Here is a 15051-nt window from a genome sequence, read left to right on the forward strand (position 1 = left end):
AGAAATAGTCAACATTTCACGTCAATGATCTCCAATCAGATGCTTCCTGACCCGCTGTGTATTTCAGCTTTTCTATTTTTATTTCAGTATAGAAGTCGGGAAGTCATGTTGCAATTGTATAAGACGTTGGTGAGACCACATTTAGAGTATTGCGTTCGGTTCTGGGCACCATGTTATGGGAAAGATGTTGTCAAGCTGAGAAGATTTACAAATATGTTACCAGGACTAGAGGGTCTGAGCTGTAGGAAGAGGTTGAGTAGGCTGGGACTCTATTCCTTGGAGCGCAGAAGGATGAGGGGTGATCTTTTTGAGGTATATAAAATCATGAGAGGAATAGATCAGGTAGATGCACAGTCCCTTGCCCAGAGTAGGTGAATCGGCAACCAGAGGATATAGGTTTAAGGTGAAGGGGAAAAGATTTAATAGGAATCTGAGGGGTAACTTTTTCACACAAAGGGTAGCGGGTATATGGAACATGCTGCCAGAGGAGGTAGTTAAGGCTGTAACTATCCCAACGTTTAAGAAACAGACAGGTACATGGATAGGACAGGTTTGGAGGGATATGGACCAAACGCGGGCAGGTGGGACTAGTGCAGCTGGGACATGTTGGCAAGTTGGGCCGAAGGGCCTTTTTCCATAGTGTATCACTATGACTCTTAATTTTCCAATTGACATTTGGTGAACTTCAGTTGCAGCCTGTGCATGAAAGACGTAGAAATTTATGGTGGAGAAGAATATAATCCATGGAGAAAATAAGCCATATAATCCATGTTGAGCCAAACCAAAGAAAAAAATCAGACTAATCACGCCCGAACTCTCAGTATGCTGCATCGGTTATGATTCATCAAAATGGTTACCCAGCTACTTTTTTTAAACATGGTGGGAGTTTCTTACCCAACCATTCTTTCAGGTGATGACATCCAGATGCACAATACTTTGAGTTGAAACATTTTTCTGTAACTTTCCTCTAATTCTTTCATCAATTACCTTGAGATAAATGGACTCAAGTTATTGATTTCTATGTTGAGAGCAGGTGGAGAGGATCAAATGACTGATAAGCCAATTTAATAAAATCAGGATTTTGGAGAATTTTGTTGCATTTTTAGTCTTACTAAGAAAAGATACAAATTATTCTGTGATCTGCTCTGGGTCCTCTTTGTGAGTTTTAGTAGTTCTTGGTAATTTGAGCACCAGCAATACTTGCTACTAGCCTTCCAGCTATGTATCTCTCTAATTAGCTGAGGCAGCCCATAATGATGGTCTTGGTGTCAAACAACCCAGTTTTATCTCCTCCTCCAGACGGGGAAACTCTTGGCCTCAGCCGGGCTATATTCCTAAAGGTGAGGTAAATAAACTGAGGAATCCAATTTATTATATTTGAGGGAAAAAATGTTGGAGTAACTCAGCCGGTCAGGCAGCATCTCTGGAGAATGTGAATGGGTGACGTTTCAGATCAGGACCTTTTTTCAGACTCTGAAAAAATGACCCAAAACGCCATCCATTCATGTCCTCAGTTATTCCAGTATTTTGTGTTTATTTTTGTTAATCGGCATCTGCTGTTCCTTGTTTCTCCTCGTTATTGTGTTTGGGGTTGGAATTGAAGAATTCTTTATTGCCATATACACATTCAATTGCGTTAAATGTACTAGCTCTCTTAAAAGAAGTCAAGAGAAGATGAAATGATGGTTGTGCCTTTGTACCTCCTTCATGGGCCCTGGTTTATTTGATTTAACAGAATATTAAAGCTTTGATGGGAATGGAGAAGACCAAAGGTTTCTGCCATGTGGTGGTGTCATCCAATCGTCGAGATGGAGTCTCCCACTTGATCCAGTCCTCTGGACTAGGAGGAATGAAACACAACACTGTGCTGGCAGCATGGCCAGAATTATGGAGACAATCAGATGGCCCAGCTGGCTGGAAGGGATTTGTTGGTTGGTATTCATTCACTTAATGTTTGCACTGTGTTGCAGAGGTGGCATGATAAGCTAATTGTAATGTAATGTATTTTAAAAATGCACAAATTTGGGGATGGCCTGAGCAGTGCATAAGACAGTACTGAAAAATTATTTGCTCCAGCCCAAGAGGCTGCTTTCTTCTAACTAGAACCAAGACATTTTGAAAGGAAACAAGAAAGGTCTTAGTTTCGTTTATTGTTTACTGTCACGTGTACCGAGATAAAGTGAAAAGCTTTTGTTGCGTGCTAACCAGTCAGCGGAAAGACAATACATGATTACAATCGAGCCATCCACAGTGTACAGATGCATGATAAAGGGAAAATTGTTTAGTGCATGTACCAGTAAAGTCCAATGAAAGATAGTCCGAGAAACTGTCCGTGAATCTGGAGGTGTGCGTTTTCATACTTCTATACCTTCTGCCTGATGGGAGAGGGGAGAAGAGGGAGTGGCCAGGGTTTGACTCATCCTTGATTATGCTGCTTGCCTTGCAGAGGTATAAATGGAATCAATGCAAGGGAAGTTGGTTTGTGTGCTGGTCTGGGCTACATCTACAATTCTCTGCAATTTCTTGCGACCTTGGATGGAGCCGTTCCCAAGCCGTGCTGTGATGCATCCTGATAAAATGCTATCTACGGTGCACCTGCAGAAGTTGGTGAGAGTTGTAGGGGACATGTCGAACTTCCTAAGACTTCTAAGGATGTAGTGGCGTTGGTATGCTTTCTTGGCTCTTGCTTCAATATGGGTGGTCCAGGAGACGTTGTTGGTGATAATTATCATATCATATCATATATCTACAGCCGGAAACAGGCCTTTTCGGCCCTCCAAGTCCGTGCCGCCCAGTGATCCCCGTACATTAACACTATCCTACACCCACTAGGGACAATTTTTACATTTACCCAGCCAATTAACCTACATACCTGTACGTCTTTGGAGTGTGGGAGGAAACCGAAGATCTCGGAGAAAACCCACGCAGGTCACGGGGAGAACGTACAAACTCCTTACAGTGCAACTCCTAGGAATTTGAAGCTATCGACCATCTCTACTTCGGTGCCATCAATTCAAACTGGGGTATGTTTCACTTCCTGAATCTCCACAATTCCACAATCTCCTTTGTCTTGCTGACATAGAGAGAATGGTTATTATCCCGACACCAGGTCACAAAGTTCTCAATCTCTTCTCCAAGCACAAGATAGTAGCAATCTAGAAGTTGTTAAATACTGGGCAATAATCGAGGTTTTCTGCACTAGAAAATCACAAGATTAGCATTTGGTGTTGAACTAAGTGAGTAAAAAACAGCAATGATTTGATAAAAAGGTGCAGTGGGGTGAGGGCTTTAATACTCTCCTCCCTATTGCTATGTCTCTCTTCAAGAGCATGAAGTCACCTTACAAATAGGGGTTGGACATTCTAAGGCGTATGAAGGTAGATGCATCTCCCAGGCCTAATCAGGTATATCCGAGGTCATTTTGAAAAGTTAGAGAACAAAGAGGTGGAAAGACTCTAAGGGGAGTAAGAGACACCTGTGGCTGACAAGGGAAGTCAGGGACAGCATAAAAATTAAGGAGAGGAAGTATAACATAGCAAAGAAGAGTGGGAAGACAGAGGATTGGGACTCTTTTAAAGAGCAACAAAAGTTAATTAAAAAGGCAAAAGGGGGAGAAAAGATGAGGTACGAGGGTAAACTAGCCAATAATATAAAGGAGGATAGCAAAAGTTTTTTTAGGTACGTGAAGAGGAAAAAAATAGTCAAGGCAAATGTGGGTCCCTTGAAGACAGAAGCAGGGAAATTTATTATGGGGAACAAAGAAATGGCAGACGAGTTAAATCGTTACTTTGGATCTGTCTTCACTGAGGAAGATACACACAATCTCCCAAATGTTCTAGGGGCCGGAGAACCTAGGGTGATGGAGGAACTGAAGGAAATCCACATTAGGCAGGAAATGGTTTTGGGTAGACTGATGGGACTGAAGGCTGATAAATCCCCAGGGCCTGATGGTCTGCATCCCAGAGTACTTAAGGAGGTGGCTCTAGAAATAGTGGAAGCATTGGAGATCATTTTTCAATGTTCTATAGATTCAGGATCAGTTCCTGTGGATTGGAGGATAGCAAATGTTATCCCACTTTTTAAGAAAGGAGGGAGAGAGAAAACGGGTAATTATAGACCAGTTAGTCTGACATCAGTGGTGGGGAAGATGCTGGAGTCAATTATAAAAGACGAAATTGCTGAGCATTTGGATAGCAGTAACGGGATCATTCCGAGTCAGCATGGATTTACGAAGGGGAAATCATGCTTGACAAATCTACTGGAATTTTTTGAGGATGAAACTAGGAAAATTGACAAGGGAGAGTCAGTGGATGTGGTGTACCTCGACTTTCAGAAAGCCTTCGACAAGGTCCCACATAGGAGATTAGTGGGCAAAATTAGGGCACATGGTATTGGGGGTAGGGTACTGACATGGATAGAAAATTGGTTGACAGACAGAAAGCAAAGAGTGGGGATAAATGGGTCCCTTTCGGAATGGCAGGCAGTGACCAGTGGGGTACCGCAAGGTTCGGTGCTGGGACCCCAGCTATTTACGATATACATTAATGACTTGGACGAAGGGATTAAAAGTATCATTAGCAAATTTGCAGATGATACTAAGTTGGGGGGTAGTGTGAATTGTGAGGAAGATGCAATAAGGCTGCAGGGTGACTTGGACAGGTTGTGTGAGTGGGCGGATACATGGCAGATGCAGTTTAATGTAGATAAGTGTGAGGTTATTCACTTTGGAAGTAAGAATAGAAAGGCAGATTATTATCTGAATGGTGTCAAGTTAGGAGGAGGGGGAGTTCAACGAGATCTGGGCGTCCTAGTGCATCAGTCAATGAAAGGAAGCATGCAGGTACAGCAGGCAGTGAAGAAAGCCAATGGAATGTTGGCCTTCGTAACAAGAGGAGTTGAGTATAGGAGCAAAGAGGTCCTTCTACAGTTGTACCGGGCCCTGGTGAGACCGCACCTGGAGTACTGTGTGCAGTTTTGGTCTCCAAATTTGAGGAAGGATATTCTTGCTATGGAGGGCGTGCAGCGTAGGTTCACTAGGTTAATTCCCGGAATGGCGGGACTGTCGTATGTTGAAAGGCTGGAGCGATTGGGCTTGTATACACTGGAATTTAGAAGGATGAGGGGGGATCTTATTGAAACATATAAGATAATTAGGGGATTGGACACATTAGAGGCAGATAACATGTTCCCAATGTTGGGGGAGTCCAGAACAAGGGGCCAAAGTTTGAGAATAAGGGGTAGGCCATTTAGAACGGAGATGAGGAAGAACTTTTTCAGTCGGAGGGTGGTGAAGGTGTGGAATTCTCTGCCTCAGAAGGCAGTGGAGGCCAGTTCGTTGGATGCTTTCAAGAGAGAGCTGGATAGAGCTCTTAAGGATAGCGGAGTGAGGGGGTATGGGGAGAAGGCAGGAACGGGGTACTGATTGAGAGTGATCAGCCATGATCGCATTGAATGGCGGTGCTATACTCAACTCCTCTTGTTACGAAGGCCAACATTCCATTGGCTTTCTTCACTGCCTGCTGTACCTGCATGCTTCCTTTCATTGACTGATGCACAAGGACACCCAGATCTCGTTGAACTCCCCCTCCTCCTAACTTGACACCATTCAGATAATAATCTGCCTTTCTATTCTTACTTCCAAAGTGAATAACCTCACACTTATCTACATTAAACTGCATCTGCCATGTATCCGCCCACTCACACAACCTGTCCAAGTCACCCTGCAGCCTTATTGCATCTTCCTCACAATTCACACTACCCCTCAGCTTAGTATCATCTGCAAATTTGCTAATGGTACTTTTAATCCGGGGTTGGAGGAGAGGAAAAAGGGCTTGCAGTTAGGGGCCTAATAAAGACCAGAGGACGGGCCGATGTCTGGAAATTGGAGACTTTGAATGCCTGAGAGTCAGAACCTCATAGGCATGTCGGTGCTGTTGTTGGAGCTGCAGGAAGGAAGAGAACAATGCAAGGTGCAGATTAAACCAGTTAAATTAAAACTGAAGGACAGCTTCCTGTTTGAGCTCTTGGCACTGGGCTGGAACCTGCTCAGTCTACAGAGGAACAGTGCTCTGAAAACATGCATGCTCTGGGAGTGCCCAACAACAGATGCACTTCTGAACAACGTGACCTAATTTTCCAGGCAATATGCCAGAGGATCAGTGCACAGGGAATAGTGTCAACCTGTGAGCAACTGATGTGGAAACTGGAGTGCAAGATCGAACGATAACTCGGAATCTTGCTATTGAGGGCGTGCAGCGTAGGTTTACTAGGTTAATTCCCGGAATGGTGGGACTGTCATATGTTGAAAGACTGGAGCGACTAGGCGTGTACACACTGGAATTTAGGATGAGAGGGGATCTTATCGAAACATATAAGATTATTAAGGGGTTGGACACGTTAGAGGCAGGAAACATGTTCCCAATGTTGGGGAGTCCAGAACCAGGGGCCACAGTTTAAGAATAAGGGGTAGGCCATTTAAAACAGAGATGAGGAAAAACTTTTTCAGTCAGAGAGTTGTAAATCTGTGAAATTCTCTGCCTCAGAAGGCAGTGGAGGCCAATTCTCTGAATGCATTCAAGAGAGCTAGATAGAGCCCTTAAGGATAGCGGAGTCAGGGGGTATGGGGAGAAGGCAGGAACGGGGTACTGATTGAGAATGATCAGCCATGATCACATTGAATGGTGGTGTAAGAAAATAACTGCAGATGCTGGTACAAATCGAAGGTATTTATTCACAAAATGCTGGTAACTCAGCAGATCAGGCAGCATCTTAGGAGAGAAGGAATGGGTGACGTTTCGGGTCCAGACCCGAAACATCACCCATTCCTTCTCTCCTGAGATGCTGCCTGACCTGCTGAGTTACTCCAGCATTTTGTGAATTGAATGGTGGTGCTAGCTCGAAGGGCAGAATGGCCTACTCCTGAACCTATTGTCTATTGTCTATAACAGGAAGAGTCTAGTTGTGGCTTCTGGAGTGGAGCAATTTGATCTGGATATGGTCATGGCTGCTTTCCACTGCAGAAATATAATTTTCAGCCAACATGAATTTGCTTCCAGCAATAAACATGTTAGCTAGTAACTTAGCCGTGTCAGTAAGCACAGCTTATGGAGAAACAGCTCATTATATTCTGGATAAAGTATAAATATATTTTAAATAGGGGGACAGGAAGTTCAAGCGGACAACACCGTATAAGACAAGTTGCTAGAAGAACACAGCGGGACAGGCAGCATAATAGAGGGAAATGGACAGTCGATGTTTCAGGTTGAGACCCTTCATATGGCCCGTACACGAAAGGCTTCCTGGAAGTTCCAAGTTCCTCGGAATAAATATCGCCAGCAAATTGTCCTGGACTAGCTACATCAAAGTTATGGCCAAGAAAGCACACTAATGCAACTACTTCCTGAGAAGACTTCGGAGAATCAGCATGTCCCCAACCCTCGCCAACTTTTACAGTTGCACCAAAGTATCAAGATGTATCACAGCATGGTTTGGGAACAGCTCAATCCAAGACCACAGAAATTGCAGAGAGTTGGGGGCGTAGAACGGACCATCAGGCAAACTAACCTCCCTGCCATTGACTTCACCTACACTTCAGGCTGCCTCAGCAAGGTCACCAGTATAATCAAGGACCAGTCTCACTCTTGCTTCTCCCTCTGCCATTAGGCAAGATGTACAAAAGTTTAAAAATGCGTACCTCCAGATTCAGGGACAGTTTTTAGCCCATTTTCCCTATCGGAAGGGTGTGAAGATTGATTTCCTACTCCTGCTCCTCCTTCCCTGTGGGAGTGTGGGACTACACCTAGATTAGAGGACTCTGTGCTGTTCAGTTAGTCAGCCCAGGGTACCCAGGAGGAGGGAAAGCATATTACAGTAAATCTTGCATTTAGCAATAAAGGTTCTAGTAACTAATGTGAGGATTCTTGTTTTAGACATGGTACGTGAAACAACAGCCGCTCACCAAGCACTGCTGGTGACCAAGAACATAGATAACTTTCCGACAAATCAGGAGCGTTTCGCTGGAGGCACCATTGATGTCTGGTGGATTGTACATGATGGGGGATTGCTGATGTTGCTGCCATTCCTTCTCAGCCAACACAAGGTAAGCCTTCCAGTTGCTCAGAGAAATGGAAATGCAAGAAACTGCAGATACTGGAATCTTGGGCAAAACACTGACCAGATGAACACAAAAGAAACTGCAGATACTGGAATCTTGGGCAAGTGCTGGAGTAAATCAGTGGGCCAGGAAGCAAATCTGGAGGGATTGGATAGGCAACGTTTTGGATCAAGTCATTCACTGGAAATATTACCAATCCATTCACTCCAGAGATGCTGTCTGACCTGCTGAGTTACTCCAAATGTTCCACGAAATTCATTTGTATGCTGCGAAGATTACTCCCTTGTTGCTGGAACCAGAAATGCAACCTGCCATCCATACTCTAGTGTTTCCCACAGTCCTTTCCTCATTTGCTGCCTGTCATGCAATCAACACAAGTTCTGCTGCCTATCCTAAATTGCACAATGTCTTTGGTTACAAAACCTTACTTGGCCCCGATCCTACCAATATCTGATATCTCTTCCAGTCTTGCAATCCACCCATACCCCAATGGTTCTCTCGTGCTTGGATTTGATTCTCCAGTTGCTGACGCCCTACCATATCGAATTTACTCTATAAATTTCTCCAGTTCTAGCCTCTCTGAAACCATTTGGAAAATAGATTTTAATTTTGGACACCCACCTTACTATTCGTTAAAGTGTGTTGTCTCCAAATATGAGGCATTTTTACATAGTAAAGCTCTGTGATTAAATGATGCTGCTTATTGTTTTTAGATTTTTTTTTAGATTTTAGAGATACAGCGCAGAAACAGGCCCTTCAGCCCACCGGGTCTGCGCCGCCCAGCGAACCCTGCACATTAACACTATCCTACACCCATTAGGGACAATTTTTACATTTGCCAAGCCAATTAACCTACAAACCTGTACGTCTTTGGAGTGTGGGAGAAAACCGAAGATCTCGGAGAAAACCCACGCAAGTCGCGGGGAGAACGTACAAACTCCGTACAGACAGCACCCGTAGTCAGGATCGAACCTGAGTCTCCGGCGCTGTAAAGCAGCAACTCTACCGCTGCGCCACCGTGCCGCCCTTATAGTATAGGTAGTTCAGCTTTAACACATATTTGCATCACATGAATTGGATATAACACAATGAAGTACATAGAACAGTACCCACACAGGAACAGGCCCACTTGGCCCACAATGTCTGTGCCAAACATGATGCTGAGACAAACTATTATCTGGCTGCACATAATCCATAACCCTCCATTCCCAGCATATCAATATACCTATCCAAAAGTCTCTTCAAGCCATTATTGTATCTGCCTCCTGCACCACATCGGACAACATGTTTTGGGAATTCACCACCCTCTGTGTTTTTAAAGAAAAATAATTTAGGGATGTTTTTAGGAAGTAGGAAACACTATCTGTATTATGCAGGCCAATTTGGTTTTAACGTGATTTTTCTTTTACCCATTGATTGACACAATTGTTTTTTATGATGCGGAAACAAAGAACTGCAGATACTGGTTTACACAAAAGGGTGCAAAGTTCTGGAGTAACTCAATGGGTCAGGCAGCATCTCAGGAGAACACAGACAGGTGACATTTCGGGTCTGGTCTGAAGAAGTGTCACAACCCGACATGTCATGCAACAGTGTTCTCCGAAGATGCTGCCTGACCATTGAGTTACTTCAGCACTCTGTGACCTTTAGTTTTTATCATGGAATTCTCTATAGCATAAGGTTTCTTCGCATCATATCTATTGTGTTATAGCAGAACTAATTATAATGTCTTTTACTGACGAGGGGCCTGGTGGATCTATTGCAGGTATGGAGAAAGTGCAAGATGCGCATCTTCACTGTTGCCCAGATAGATGACAACAGCATCCAGATGAAGAAAGACCTGCAACTGTTCCTCTACCAGCTCCGTCTTGATGCTGAGGTTGAGGTGGTTGAATTGGTAAGATCTACTTGATCATAGAGATATGGAAATAAATCTTATCAGATTAGTAATTTGGCCCAATGATGCATTTGAATGGTGGAACTCCTTCAGGTTGGGATGGGAGTGTGGTAAGGATGGGGATGAATGGGCTATTCCTGATCATAAAACATAATGATCCCCAATTGTGTTAAGATGCAAAATTATTTATATTGGCAGCATCAGAACTGTTCTGGCCAATGAAGGATTCACCCATCACACGTGCAATTAATTGTTCAATCATGTTAGGTGCTAGTGTATCTTGAAGACACTAATCTGAATTTATAGCAGAATCCCAAGTGAAGGGAAAAAGTCACCAGCACACAGCTTGCAGTTCAACAGGCATTTGCAGATGTAATGGATACCCAATGCATACACCCACTTCCATCAGACGATAAATGAGGACTCGGCCTGCAAAGGCAGTTACTACCTTAAGATGAGATTCAACTGTTTTTCATTTGGAGGGGCGGATTGGTGTATGTAATATGTAAAACCCTTGTTTGCATATGTTGGAGGATTTGGATCTGTTTTAGAAGGTCACGAGGGATGCTGGACCTAATTTCAAATAATAATTTCTCAGAGGGTTGTCCTTTTTGATTGCAGGACCTGGTGCTCAAAATGTGGCGGTAATGTATTTTTGTGTTAGGTCAGGCCTAGACCTTCTATATGAACCTGTTCCATTCTGTTAGATTTTCGCTTGCCTTTATCTCAATTCTGTGACCTAGATGCCATTATCTAACAATAATTTATCAATCTTAAATATTTTGGTTGGCGAAGCAGTTTGAGAAAATAGAACGTCACATTTCTATTTTACTTGGTATGAAGTGATTTCTTGATGGAATATCCTCGCTCTAATTTTAAGATCAGTCTGAAGAAGGGTCTCGACCCGAAACGTCGCCCATTCCTTCTCTCCTGAGATGCTGCCTAACCCGCTGAGTTACTCCAGCATTTTGTGTCTACCTTAAGATCATATACTATTGTTTTTGGATGCTCTTCTCTCTATCTTCCCTGTAATGCACTACTCAGCATCTTGAAGGTCATAAGGCCATTAATGATTGTAGAATTAGGCCATTCGGCCCATCAAGTCTACTCCGCCATTCAATCATGGCTGATCTGACTTCCCTTCTTAACCCCATTCTCCTGCCTTCTTCCCTCGTAATCTTTGACACCTGTCCTAATCAAGAAGGTCCTGAATTGAAGCTAATGCCATGGGGTTTGTTACTTCATGGAGACTTTGAGCCAATTTATATTTTTAATTTCCAGCTCGACAATGATATTTCAGCCTTCACATATGAGCGGACCCTGGTGATGGAGCAGAGATCTCAGATGCTGAAACAAATGCAACTCTCTAGGAATGAGAGGGAACGTGAGGTAAGCTTATATTAAGTGTCCAACGAAATGTACATAATGTTATATGAAAAAGGTTTTGTACTTCCTGTCCTGATGCAGGGCCTCAATCTAAAACAGTGTTTTCACAGATGCTGTCTGACCCAAATTCCTCCAGCAGTTTATTTTTTGCTTTGAATTACCAGTTTTCCTTCTTGATGCTGAGATAATGTCTGAATTAAATGGCCTTTGTATGCAGGTTTGTTGTATGCAGGTGAATTCTGAGTTATTTGTCATTGTAATATGACAATTTAAAAAATATTTCACTTTATTTCTACTAACAATAAAACCTTGTCTTTATGGCATTCCTTTCAGGAAGCATCGGAGCACTGTACCCCAAAGAAGTAATTTTCAACCTCAATAAAGTTTTGATTTTGTATTGTTTCCTGCAAGAATATTGTTGCAAAGAAATGTTACGGTAATACCTTGGAAGCATTTTTTAAATGTAACTTGATACAATGTGGGCAATGCTGACAAGGCCTTCTGCCTACAGAGACATCTGCCTGACCACACTGACCTCTTCCAGCAGTCACCGTGCTGACTGATTGCAGTTACTGGTTGAAAACAGGCACAGTAATTAACAAATACCATTAGTCATTTTGGGAATTAAACGGTCGTGAACTTAGTTTGGCTTTGATGTTATAAGACAGTATTTTGAAGTGGCATGTTTGAAATAACTGTGTTCTGAATCATGTTCTTGTGACTATTTATTTAGGGAGTTACTGATTTTAGCTGATGTGGCTATTGTGTGTATCATTCTGACACGTCCTTGGATTGATGATCTAGGCAGACCCTTTGGGGTGGAAAGCAAAGAGAGGAGGCTTCCACGGTTGTCTCCTCCTCACTGCCATCTGTTCTTATTTTTGCAAAGCATAATTTTCTCCTTGATTTGATACTTCCCAAAAGCCTACAAGCCATCTGATTTGACTCTCTGTACATAACCCATCTATGATGGACTATGTAATTTGTGATATCAATGCCACATGATGAGCCTGTAATTATTCAAAGAATGAAACGGGTTTGCTTTAATACAATATTTTTCTCCACTCCAAGACATTTCAAAATGTCCTGCAGCCAATGGAATGTTTTTGAAGTGTGACCACTATAGGGACACGAGAAAGAACTGGACATTAGCATGGAATGTCAGCGCAAAGTGCTGGAGTAATTCAGTGGGTCAGGCAGCATCTCAAGAGAACATGGATAGGAGATGTTTTGGGTTGGGACCATTCTTCAGACAGATGTGCTAATTTAAAAATGTCTGAAGAAGAGTCCCAACTCGAAGCGTCCCCTGTCCATGTTCTCCTGAGATGCTACCTGACCCACTGAATCAGTCCAGCACCTTGTGCTTTCTTTTTGTAAACCAGCAACTGCATTTCCTTGTGTCTCCACCCGTGGAATACAAGTTTTACAAAGATCAATTTGCATTTATATAGCACCTTCCCCATCCTTGAAATATCCCAAGCTACTTCAGTCAATGAAGTTTAGTTTGGAGATACAGTGTGGAAACAGGCCTTTCGGCCCACCGAGTCCGTGCCGACCCAGTGATCACCCCTTACATATTTTAATATTTTATTTCATATTTCAGATAGTGCGGAAACAGGCCTTTTCGGCCCACCAAGTCCGCACCGCCCAGTGATCCCCGCACACTAACACTATCCTACACACACTAGGGACAATTTTTACATTTACCCAGTCAATTAACCTACATACCTGTACGTCTTTGGAGTGTGGGAGGAAACCGAAGATCTCGGAGAAAACCCACGCAGGTCACGGGGAGAACGTACAAACTCCTTAGAGTACAGCACCCGTAGTCAGGATCGAACCTGAGTCTCTGGCGCTGCATTCGCTGTAAAGCAGCAACTCTACCGCTGCGCTACCGTGCCCCCCAGTGATGGCAGTGGCACCACTGCATGATAATGTCTGCCGTTTTGAACACAGAATTACATTAACAACAATTGGACAAAGGCAGGAGCCTAAAAATGTTATATTATATTTTAACGGTGTGTAAACAGTATTATGTAACACCTTAAAAATATCCTTTTTACAAAGTCTCATAAACATGTTAGTTGGGCACATGTAGTCTTTTGGCCTAATATAATTTGTCAGAGCTCCAAACAACTCCTTAAAGAAACATACCGCTATATAAGCAACACTCTTTTAGCCACTATTTTAACCACGCTAGAGTGTTACTGATTACAAAATGGATGCTGCAGTGATGATAGCAGGTGGACAATGTTCCAAGGGATTAGAGAGACCTGAGCTCATTAGTGAAGCACAGTAGTTGCAGGAGGCAAGTATCTGTGCACGGGGCCACAAAAACCAAACCGGGCCACTTATATTTTTTCTCCATGGAGGGCTCTATGAGATGATACCACACAAGTGCACTCTAAGAATTGATAGATGCTGTGGAGACCTGCAGTTTCAAGAAATCTACATAGGTCTGCATCAATGCTTCGTGGGCTGAAGGAAAAGTGGTTGAAGTCTTGTTAGTATGGAGTTTGATGGCTTTCCTAATGCAGCAATGAACAGAAATCTAAGATGTGTCCGAAATCAGCACTAACAACCTGGAACAGTCTGGATGCTAGAAAGAGAGACAGGGGCCATGACCTTGGTCTCCATGAGAAAGTAATCAAGGCACATGTTTGGCTGCATTAAGGCCACAGGAGGTACTGCAGTTGAATGTCATGTTGGTGTGCAATATCATTGCCATCTGGGGATATTTTGCTGGAAAAATGGTGCTAGCTCATAATGAAAAGTCACGAGATAAATTTTCAGAGGTATTCTCAGTACGCATTGCTCCATGATGGAGTACGCCTACTTTAAAACTTTATTGTTACAGCAGTGTTTATGTAATATTGAACTCCAGCTGATAGGAAGACAGAAACAATGAACAGATTATTTGGTTGGATGTTGAGGTGAAGAGCAACCGGATAATTAAGAATGAAAGACAGTGATTCAATGTCCCCCAAAAAATAATCAGTCTGCATTTCCAATGAGGAAGCTCAGGACTGAATACCATTAAGGTGTCTCAATGAATTTACTCCACCAATTGCATGATTGGTGATAATATCAGTGGTCAAAAACAAGAAGGATGCATGGGACAGGTACAGTATAGACATCTGAGATCAAGTGCATCTCTGGAGGAGTTTTGGGAACTAAGGAGCAAACTGAAGAAGGAGATCAGAAGGGCAAAAAGGGGCCAGGAAATAGCTCTGGTGTGTAGCATTAAGGACAATCCCAAAAGATGTTATAAATGCATAAGGAGGAAAAGGGTAACTAGAGAGAGAGTGGGACCTCTCAAGAATCAAAGCTGTCACCTTTGTGTGTAGCCACAAGAGATGGGCAAGCTCTTCAATTAGTATTTCTCCTCTATTTACCAAGGAGAAAGACAGTAGGAAGGAGGAACTTGGGGCAGTCAATGGAAGTCTTAAGAGCAGTCAGTGTTACCCTCGAAGATGTACTGAAGGTACTCTCGTGTATGAAGGTAGACAAATTTCCAAGGCCTGATCAGAAATATCCGAGGACATTGTGGGAAACTAGAGAGAAATTAAAGAAGGGCTGCAGGGAAAATGCTGGGAACTACAGGCCGGTGAGCTTAATTTCTGTAGTTGGAAAGTTACTGGCGAGTATTCTGAGG

At 43.1% G+C, this 15051-nt stretch overlaps 1 protein-coding gene across 3 annotated transcripts in view; it reads left to right on the plus strand.

Moving 5' to 3' along the window:
- Positions 1–15051, plus strand: part of LOC144602536 (solute carrier family 12 member 7-like) — a 218610-nt gene that overhangs the window by 181025 nt on the left and 22534 nt on the right. For all 3 annotated transcript variants that reach the window (XM_078415667.1, XM_078415673.1, XM_078415681.1), the window contains exons 18-21: positions 1736–1931; positions 7929–8098; positions 9879–10010; positions 11292–11399. In XM_078415667.1, the coding sequence (XP_078271793.1) occupies positions 1736–1931; positions 7929–8098; positions 9879–10010; positions 11292–11399 (606 nt within the window). The remainder of the gene's footprint in view (positions 1–1735; positions 1932–7928; positions 8099–9878; positions 10011–11291; positions 11400–15051) is intronic.

This window comes from Rhinoraja longicauda, chromosome 2 (assembly GCF_053455715.1).
Source record: "Rhinoraja longicauda isolate Sanriku21f chromosome 2, sRhiLon1.1, whole genome shotgun sequence".
NCBI lineage: Eukaryota > Metazoa > Chordata > Chondrichthyes > Rajiformes > Arhynchobatidae > Rhinoraja > Rhinoraja longicauda.